Source organism: Mangifera indica, chromosome 12 (genome assembly GCF_011075055.1).
Source record: "Mangifera indica cultivar Alphonso chromosome 12, CATAS_Mindica_2.1, whole genome shotgun sequence".
NCBI classification, from domain to species: domain Eukaryota; kingdom Viridiplantae; phylum Streptophyta; class Magnoliopsida; order Sapindales; family Anacardiaceae; genus Mangifera; species Mangifera indica.
In genome coordinates this window covers 595545-605703 of record NC_058148.1, presented here as the reverse complement: position 1 = coordinate 605703, position 10159 = coordinate 595545, and the positions used below count along the sequence as shown (strand labels likewise).

At 33.8% G+C, this 10159-nt stretch overlaps 1 protein-coding gene and 1 long non-coding RNA gene across 2 annotated transcripts; one reads left to right on the top strand and one right to left on the bottom strand.

Annotated features, from left to right (window-relative positions):
* The first annotated feature begins 5172 nt into the window (after positions 1-5172).
* LOC123193088 (uncharacterized mitochondrial protein AtMg00810-like) lies at positions 5173-5850 on the top strand. Its single transcript, XM_044605872.1, has one exon. It carries the CDS (start codon positions 5173-5175, stop codon positions 5848-5850), a length of 678 nt encoding a protein of 225 aa, XP_044461807.1.
* A 2430-nt stretch (positions 5851-8280) lies between these two features.
* LOC123193437 lies at positions 8281-9894 on the bottom strand. The gene is made up of 3 exons (XR_006497087.1): positions 9585-9894; positions 8698-9288; positions 8281-8604 (listed from the first exon to the last, which is right to left on the bottom strand). It is a non-coding gene; the product is annotated as an uncharacterized LOC123193437 (long non-coding RNA).
* Between the last annotated feature and the right edge of the window lie 265 nt (positions 9895-10159).

Sequence of the window (10159 nt, the reverse complement as noted above, 5' to 3'; positions counted from 1 at the left end):
TTACTTTTTGAAGGTGGGTGGCATAAATATTGGCCATGGCATGACCCAAACTTTAATAAAGCATGTAACAAAAATACCAAAGCATCAAGCATTACTTTAAAAAGAATAAAGTAAGTGCAATTCTTCTTATCTTCATTGAAATAAAGGAGAAAACTTGTCCAGGACTAAAGGATTCTTATCTTCCAACGAAAAATGATACGAGAACATGTTCCTAATAGAATAAATGTATACTTCATCTCCCAAATGTGTTACAATTTCCTCCATCATTTTGCAATCAGATACATTCATTCTTGTGATTCAATCCAAAGTCAGTAAATATCTCAATCCATCACACTTTGAAACTTGCAGAGTTTCCATATTCTGGAAAGACACAGATGAGGATCATGAATCTTCTAAACTGCCACATTCTGACACTTTTACTGTCTTGAGGTTTTGAAAAGCATTACTAGGCTGAAAATTTCCTCTCCATAGAAGCAACAACCTAGGCATTTCACATAACTCTAGTTCTTTCAAGCTAGGGAATGGATCCTGGGAAATTAGTCAATCACAAAAACAGAGTGTTGAATTGAAACGAAAAATAAAGATGAATAGTTTAGGTGGATTGCAAGTTATGTGTTCTGATTTGCGATATTCGCAGGCTTACATTATCCAAAAAGATAATATCAATAATGTTGTCCAGTACAAAAAATTAGGCATTGCTAATAATAATAATCTTTTAAGAGATTAGATAAAATGAGTAAAACAGAGAGTCAAAATTCTGTAAAATCAGTAATAGTGTCTTCTACTTGTTAAATTATAGGCATGATTTAATAGGGTACTTGAGGCCCATACCATGTAAGCAAAGAACAGTTATTGACTGTCTCCATGACTCCCTCGGATGCTCAATAATTCTGAAGCAAATATCTCCATATTATCACATCCATATACTTACAACTTTTCTAAAACTGGCCATTCTGAAATATGTATTTTTGGGTAGGAACTTCTGAAGACTCAACCTGGTTAATTTAGAGAGCACAAACCTAGGGATTGCTTCCTCCTTGGCAACAATTCCCTCCACCATGCCAAAGGTTTTCTCAAGTACTTCAAATATCTCTTCAACTGAATCACAGTTTTGTACACACAAACATTCTAGTTTCTAGTGACACCCAAGCATGTTGGATGGAAAAACACCAACAAGTCTTTTACAAGAGTACACAAATTCGCAATTTCATTTGCAGAAGGAATCCAAAGAGAGTTGGTCATCTCAAATCTTTACCAATTTATCAGCCTGAATAATTTCCAGTCTTTCCAAACAAGGAAATCTTAAGTTAAGGATTCATTTACAATTACAATTAGACATAACCATTCATTATTAGTAAATCCTAAACATATAAATTAGCTTGAATCGAAATAAAATATATTGGAAAGAGGAAAAACTGAAAACAAAATAAGGAGGATGGATTACCTTTTTATTAAAAAGAGATTGCATGTGAGTATGGTTCTCCTCTGCACTCATTCCTTCATGTTCATTGCTTGATAATGTCATGATAACACATTCAGAACTAGAGATGAATTTTTGAATACCAGGGCAATTCTCATTCCAAAGACTTAACAAAGGAAGACATTTCAACAAAATTTGCGTGAAAAATGATGCAAGATGAATACTGAACTCCTTCATATGGATCTTTTGACAGGTCTTGAACAATAATAGTTTGCAAGGGAGGACATTCCAAAATATTACTTCCTAAATAAAAGCTCGTCAAGTTAGGCAATAACTCAAGCTTAATAGAGTTTAATCAAGGGATTATAATTATATCACTCACTCCATCTTTTTCCCTTTCCTTTTTATGATTTATTTGATCAAAACACGATTTTTCACCTCTATCTTTTGCAGTTGAACCAGACCCAATAGTACAAACAGAGTAAATATGCATCTCAAGCAGTTGCAATTGTCAATTTTTGAAGGATTTGATGCATCTTTTGCTGACAGATTCAACAAATCATAATAATAAAAATCACAACTGATTTAAGTTGTGTTTGAATGTTTCAAGTTTTTTGAATTTTAGTTTGGATATTATTTTATTTTTGCTGATTTGTAGGAATCTTTCTTGATTTTGTTATTGAATTTTCTTGTATAAATTGAAGGGTTATCAATGAAAAAATTATCAGTTCAGCTTTCATCAAATACTTTGAGAGATTTTTTGGTTTTAAAAAACAACAAATGGTATCAGAGCACCCTTGTTCTTAAGGAACCTGTGTTAAGAGTGAATCTGTGAGGAACCCTTCACCAAAAAAAAAAAAAATCAAGCACCAAGCCTTCAAGTTATCAGCAATGGCAGGAAACAATTTCATGTTTGCACCACCTGTCTTCTCTGGTGTGAATTACCAAATATGGGCAATAAAGATGAAGTCATATTTGGAAGCCTGTGAACTTTGGGACGTTATTAAAGATGACCATATTCAACCATTGCCTGAAGATCCAACTTTGGATGCTATAAGAAATCAAAGAAGTGAATTGAAGAAAAGATCAAAGGCTAAGACCTGTATTCACTCAACTATATCTGATGAAGTTTTCACAAGTATCATAGCTTGTGAGACTACAAAACAAGCTTGAGATACTCTCATGGAAGCTTTTCAAGGGAACGATAGGACAAGATGGATGCAAGTTCTAAATCTCAGGAAGGAATTTGAGCTTCTGAGAATGAAAGAAACAAAAAACATAAAAGAGTATTCAAATAGACTCTTGGCTATAGTCAACAAGATCGGGTTGATTAGTGAAGAATTATCTGATAGCAGAGTTGTGGAAAAGGTGTTAGTAAGTCTACCAGAAAGGTTTGAAGCCAAGATATCATCTCTTAAAGATTCAAGAGATCTTACTTAGATTACTTTGACTGAGCTAATCAATTCTTTGCAAGCACAAGAACAAAGAATGGCTATCAGAACAGAAGAAATGACAGAAGGAGTTTTTCAAACCAAAGACAAGGATCAAGCTCATGTAGCAAGTAAGGGCAAAAAGAATTGGAACAAGAAGAATAAGAAGGAAGGTGAAAACAACAAAGATGGAGGAAAAAAAGGCAAATACCCACCATGTCCACACTATAAGAAAACTTCACACATCCAAAAATATTGCTGGTTCAGACCTAATATTCAATGCAGGTCATGTAATCGGTTGGGCCATATGGAAAAGGTTTGCAAGAACAAACAACAAGGAGGACAACAAGCAGAACCAATGATGCGTGGCTTGTTGACAGTAGCTGCACTCATCATATGACTTATGATGAGAGCATGTTCAAGGAGCTTGATCGAACTTATATTTCTAAAGTAAGAATTGGAAATAAAGATTACATTGCAGTCAAAGGTAAAAGAACAGTGGCCATCAAATGTGTTTCAGGTATAAAACTAATATCAGATGTGTTGTTTGTACTTGAAATTGATCAGAATCTTTGGAGCGTGGGACAATTGATTGAAAAGAATTATTATGTGATTTTTAAAAATAAAACTTGTGTGATTTATGATCCTGTTGGGAATGACTTGTTTTCAATGAAGATGAAGAAAAAAAAATTTTGTTGGATTTGATGCAAGCTAATTCATGCGCATATCCTAACTCCTTAGATCAGTCTGAGCTTTGGCATAAAAGGATAGGACATTTTCATTACTCTGCACTTAAATACATGCATAGTAATGCACTTATGCAAAATTTGCCCACTATTGAACAGAAAGTTAGAGCTTGCAAAATTTGTCAACTAAGGAAGCAGTCCAGATTGTCGTTTTCGCAAAACAAGACATGGAAGGCAACTAAGAAGCTACAACTGATACATACAGATTTGTGTGGTCTAATGAAAACACAGTCCTTGAATGGTAATAAGTACTACATAGCATTTATTGATGATTTTAGCAAGATGTGTTGGATTTATTTTTTGAAACAAAAATCTAAAGTAGTTGATGTTTTTTGGAAATTTAAAAATTGGATTAAGAATCAAAGTGGGCATAGATTGAAGGTAATCAAATCAGATAATGGGACTAAGTATACTTCTAATAAATTCAACAAGTTTTGTGAAGGTGTAGATATTGAGCATTAGTTGACGACAACCTACACTCCACAACAAAATGGAGTGAGTGAAAGAAAAAATAGAACGGTGATGAACATGGCTAGATGCCTTTTGCTTGAGAAGAAACGTCCCAAGAAGTTTTGGGCAGAAGTAGTTAACACTTCAATTTATTTGCTCAACAGATTGCCAACGAAGAAGTTGAAAAACAAAATGTCATTTGAAGCTTGGAATGTTTACAAGTCGTCGATACAAAATCTGAAAATATTTGGCAACATATGTTATACACATGTCCCAGAAGTGAAAAGAGATAAACTAGATCAAAAGGCTCATATTGGGATTCTGATAGGATACAACTAGGGATGGCAATTTGGACCCTACTTTAGGGGCCCCGACCCTAACGGGGAAGAAATGCCCCGATAAAAACAGGGAAAGGGGCGGGGATGGGGACAAAAAAAATCTCTGTAATCGCAAGCTTGTTAAGCCTACTAAAACTGATCTCGCAAGCTAAGTTTGAGTATTGAATTTTTTGGTTTGTCTAGCTCATTTTAATAGTAATCAAATAGCGTTTGAGTTCGGTTAGATTAGAATCCAACCCTACAAACAATCCCCTTTGTAAAAGAGAGGGTTTGGAGTAACGAGTAATATTATGTGTACATATTTTATATATATAATTTATAATTTATACAAAAAAAGATTCAAAGTGGATTGCAGTAATGAAGGAGGAGCTGAGAATGATAGAGAAAAATCGGACTTGGGTATTGGTAGATAGGCCAAGCCATAAGAAACCTATTAGAGTAAAGTGGGTGTTTAGAACAAAGCTAAATGTTGACAGTTCAATCAACAAGCACAAGGCAAGGCTGGTGGTTAAAGGGTTTGCCCAACAATTTGGAGTGGATTTCTCAGAGACTTTTGCTCTAGTCGCAAGACTTGACACAATAAGAATGCTTTTGGCACTTATAGCTTAATTGGAGTGGAAAATTTATCAACTTGATGTCAAGTCAGTGTTTCTAAATGGCTATTTGGAGGAAGAGATATTTGTCGCACAGCCTGAAGGTTTTGTAGTGAAAGAAAATGAAGATAAAGTGTATTTGCTAAAAAAAAAACCTTGTACGGTCTCAAACAGCCTCCGAGAGCATGGTATAGTATGACTGATGATCACCTATTGAAGAATGGTTTCACAAAAAGTCTAAGTGAATCAACTTTGTATGTGAAAGGTGTTAATGACAATGTAATTACTATCTCTTTGTACGTTGATGATCTTTTTGTGATAGGAAACAATGAAGAACTAATGCAACAATTTAAAGCTCAGATGATGAAAGTTTTTGAGATGACAGACTTGGGAGAGATGCCATATTTTCTTGGCATAGAAATCCAACAATCACAACAAGGTATTTTCATTAGCCAACAAAAATCTGCAAAAGAGGTGTTTATGAAATTCAACATGAAGAATTGCAGGTCCATAAGCACGCCACTGATGCAGAATGAGAAGTTAAGAAAAGATGATAAAGCTGAAAAAGTTAATGAAAGTTTATACAGGAGCCTTATAAGTTGTCTAATGTATCTTACTGTAACAAGGCCTGACATTATGTTTGCTGTAAGTTTACTATCCAGATTTATGTATTGTGCAACTGAGGTACACTTTAAAGCTGCCAAAAGAGTACTTAGATATGTCAAAGGCACTACTGATTTTGGTATCATGTTTGAGAAGTCAGAAAAGTTGAATTTTCATGGGTATGCTGATAGTGATTGTGCAGGATCTTATGATGATATGAGAAGTACTTCAGGCTATGTGTTTAGCTTTGGTTTTGGATGCTTTTCCTAGAGTTCTAAGAAGCAAGACATTGTAGCTCAATCCACAACAGAGGCTGAATATGTTGTTGCCACAGCTGCTATGAATCAAGTTTTATGGTTGAGGAAGTTGCTATCAGATTTGAAACATGTGCAGGAAGAAGCCACAAAGATTTTTGTTGATAGTCAAGCTGCTATAGTTATCTATAATAATCTTGTGTTTCATGGAAAAACGAAATATTTTAAGATCAAATTTTACTTTTATTAGAGATGTTCAGAAAAGCAAGGAAATTGCTTTTGGTGCATTGCGGAACTGATGTGCAACTTGCTGATATTATGACTAACGCTTTGTCAAAGACTAGGTTTGAAGAACTTCGGAGGAAGATTGGAGTTTGCAGCAAAAGAGGCAAGGAGGAGTGAAGGATTTGATGCATCTTTTGCTAACAGATTCGCAAATCATATCAATAAAAATCACAACTGATTTAAGTTGTGTTTGAATATTTCAAGTTTTTTGAATTTTAGTTTGGATTTTTTTGTTTTGGTTGATTTGTAGGAATCTTTCTTGATTTTGTTATTGAATTTTCTTGTATAAATTGAAAGGTTATCAATGAAAAAATTATCAGTTCAGCTTTCATCAAATACTTTGAGTGATTTTTTGGTTTAAAAAAACAACAATTTTTAATTATTTCAATTTTTGTAAGCCCAAAATTTCTTGATGATTTTCCTCCAAATCAAACACTTTTTCTAATAATGACTCACAACTTTTTACATTCAATATTTCCAAATTTTCAATGCAGCATAGCACACTGGACGAAACACCATTTGATATACCCAAAACTTTATCCATTATTAGAGATTATAACTTTCAAAATAAGTCGATTTGTAACTGGTCATTTAATATTTTTTCTTTAATGTTGAGAAATTTAGAGAGTGTCAAATGTTCACTGTTACGGAAATCAACCTATGGAAGCTAAAATTAAATTAATTAAAACAAGTTATTACTAGGATTTTGATTTTTAAGAAGCCAATATGAAGAAAGTTACCTAAAATAAAAAATAAGGATTCATTTCAATATTTGATGAAATTATAATATTGAATATTGACAATATTGTATTGACTCCAAATCAATAAGTTTCACATTCTTGTAATTATTTTATTACTTCTCTAAAGTATTTTAAGTTTGTCAAAGCTCTCAGCTAGATCACTTGGTAGGAATGTCAATGTGAAGTCATGAGTGTCTAAACCCAACCCTTCCGGATTTGGCATGACCTAAAAATCATGAACAAGTAAATAAGTAGGTGTAAGCATTCAATCAGCCACAAGTACCCCACAATGCACAAGCAAATAACTAGGATTTTAATATTTAAACAGTACAGGTGTCACATGTTTTATATATATATATATATATATAAAAGCAAGTACAAAGGTATATACGCAGGTCTTTGATATGGAAATTATGTAAATTATATTTCTGTAAATGGAAACATGAAAGGCAGAACTCTTCTCTACTTTTATTAGCCAAATGTTAATACAAAAAATAAGAAATTGGTTAATCATAATGAATTACAAAAATGAACAACAAATTTTGACCACCAAAATGAATAATATCATGCAACTGAAACATCTAGTTCGTTTATAACTCAATAGATTTAAAGAGAAATATAATTTTATTATAATCAAAGCGAAAGGAAAAGCATTTCTTCGTTTATTTGAGTTGGAATAGAAACATAAATTAATGTCCCAGATTGCATAAGAATCGGAAACTGAAGTTGGTGTACTGTATTGTTGGGCCCAATTTGCATCCTACATCAACTGCTTAACAGAAGGTTTTTCAGCTTATATATATATGATAGGAGCTCTTGTCTTTTGGGTTCTTAAGTTATCATTCTAAAATTAGTGCAATATCAAATTTGGATGATCGTAAACATGTTGCACTTATCAGTGGGTATGGATAAAACTGAAAACATACCTTTTCTAACAAAAAAAGGGCAGGCTGCCTCTCCGTTTCCCTGGCCGGGAAGCTGCGAAATTCAGAAGCATACACTTTTATCTTCTTGCAATTATACACACCCAAACTTCTTAGCATGCGAACCTGGGTAGAAACTTTTGAGTTCCGGTAAATCTTCAAGCTGTATGCTTATCAATTTTCGATTATCAACTCAAAAATATGTGGAATACTCATATCCATAGGGGAGATTTGATTTGTATATGGAGTGGTTACTTGAGCTCTGTTATGGGCTCTGCGATTTTTAAGCACACCTGATGCAAAAGAACTTTGCCTGTGTGGTTGTTTTTGCACTGCATAAGTTACATCAGATTGTCCTCACTCAAAGAGCTAAATTTGAATCATCATTACTTTTTCATCATGATTTTGGTTCCCAAATTAAATTGCATTTTATATGCGGAAAAAGAGGCGTCGAATTTTTAGCTGAATGTGACATTGTATAATCGCCCTCTTCATAAATTGATACAAGGGCTTGCTCTGTTTTGATTGCTTTTACAAGGATACAAATCTTCAGTTGACGACATAATTCTTCAGCACACAAATTAACAAACAGCATTCTGGTCTGCCCAAAGTGTCTTGGCAACTCGGGAAATTGGAATACATAAAACAACAACTGGACAAATGTGTAAAGAGAGGGCACTTCACCTTCAACAAAATGTAAGGATAAAATCAGCTAAAAAGATGGCAGTAACAAAGTCCCTTTTCACCTGGAGGAAATAGAGCCGCGATCTATCACAAAGTATTGAAGGAATGGCCTCAATATTCTTTGGAGCTCCGCACATTCTGTGATCATAAAGCAGAGTACATTGAATTAACAAAAATTAAAAACCATGAATTCAATCAACTCAAAGCTTTGGTGAGTCAACAATATTATACCATATTTTTGAATAAATATTGTATGGTGGAATTAAGATTGCCTTACCAATATTCTTCTACTTCATCCTCTCCTTCTGTAAACTGTAGTCTTTGGAGCTTTGGTGTGCTTAAAACTCCATGACAAAAAGTCTCCATCTCCAAGCACTTTCTGACTACTACTTTTTTCAAGGATGGGAATTCCAGAGTATAATCCCCACAACAGAAGCCTTTAAGGCTGGCCAAACAGTGAAGTTCCAAATGATCCAATTTGCAGAAAACAATTGAATTTTCTATTACTTCACCTCCCAAACGTGTTACAATTTCCTCCATCATTTTGCAATCAGATATATTCATTCTAGTAAGTCTACCCAGAGTTTTAGCTTTTGAGGGGGTCAGTAAATATCTCAATTCATCACACTTTGAAACTTGAAGAGTTTCCAAATTCTGGAAAGACACTAATGAGGACCATGAATTTTCTAAACTGCTACATTCTGACAGTTTTAGAGTATTGAGATTTTGAAAAGCATTGCTCGGCTGAGAAATTCCTTTCCACAGATGCAGTAACCTGGGCATTTCACATAATTCTAGTTCTTCCAAGCTAGGGAATGCATCCTGAGAAATCAGCAAATCACAAAAAAAGTGTTGAAACGAAAAAGAAAAGATGATTGATTTAGGAGAGTAGCAATTTATATGCTGAATTTTGTGATATTTGGGACTTGTTATATCTGTAATGACAATGATGATAATTTTGTCCAGTAAGAAAAATTCTGCCCTGCTAATAATAATAATCTTTCAAGAAATAAGATTAAATAAGTTAAAGAGAGAGTCAAAATTCTGCAAAATCAGTAATAGTGCCTTCAATTTATTAAATTATAGACATGATTTAATTGAGCACTTGATGCTCATACCTTGTAAACAAAGAACAGTGTTTCTTCACTGTAGCCATGACTCCCTCGGATGCTCAATAATTCTGAAGCAAGGATCCTCAGGTTATTACATCCATGCACCTTCAACACTTCTAAATCTGGTCATTCTGAAATATGTATCTCCGGGTAGAAACTTTTGAGACTTGGTAGCATCTGTAAATTCAACAAGGTTAATTTAGAAAACACAAACCTAGGGATTGCTTCCTCCTTGGGAACAATTTCCTCCACCGTGTCAGAGCTTTTCTCAAGTACTTTAAATATCTCTTCAACTGAATCACAGTTTTGTACTTTCAAATATTCTAATTTCTGGTGACTCCCAAGAATGTTAGATGGAAAAAAGCTAACTAGTCTTTTACAAAGGCGTACAAACACGCGATTTAATTTGTAGAAAGAATCCAAAGAGACCTCATCATTCCATAATTTTACCAAATGATCAGTATCGGTGATTTTTAATCTCTCCAAACTAAGGAGTCTTACCTGAAGATTTCAAATTACAATTAAAACATAAACATCCACCCTTAGTAACTTTCAAAATTATAAATTAGATATGATGGATA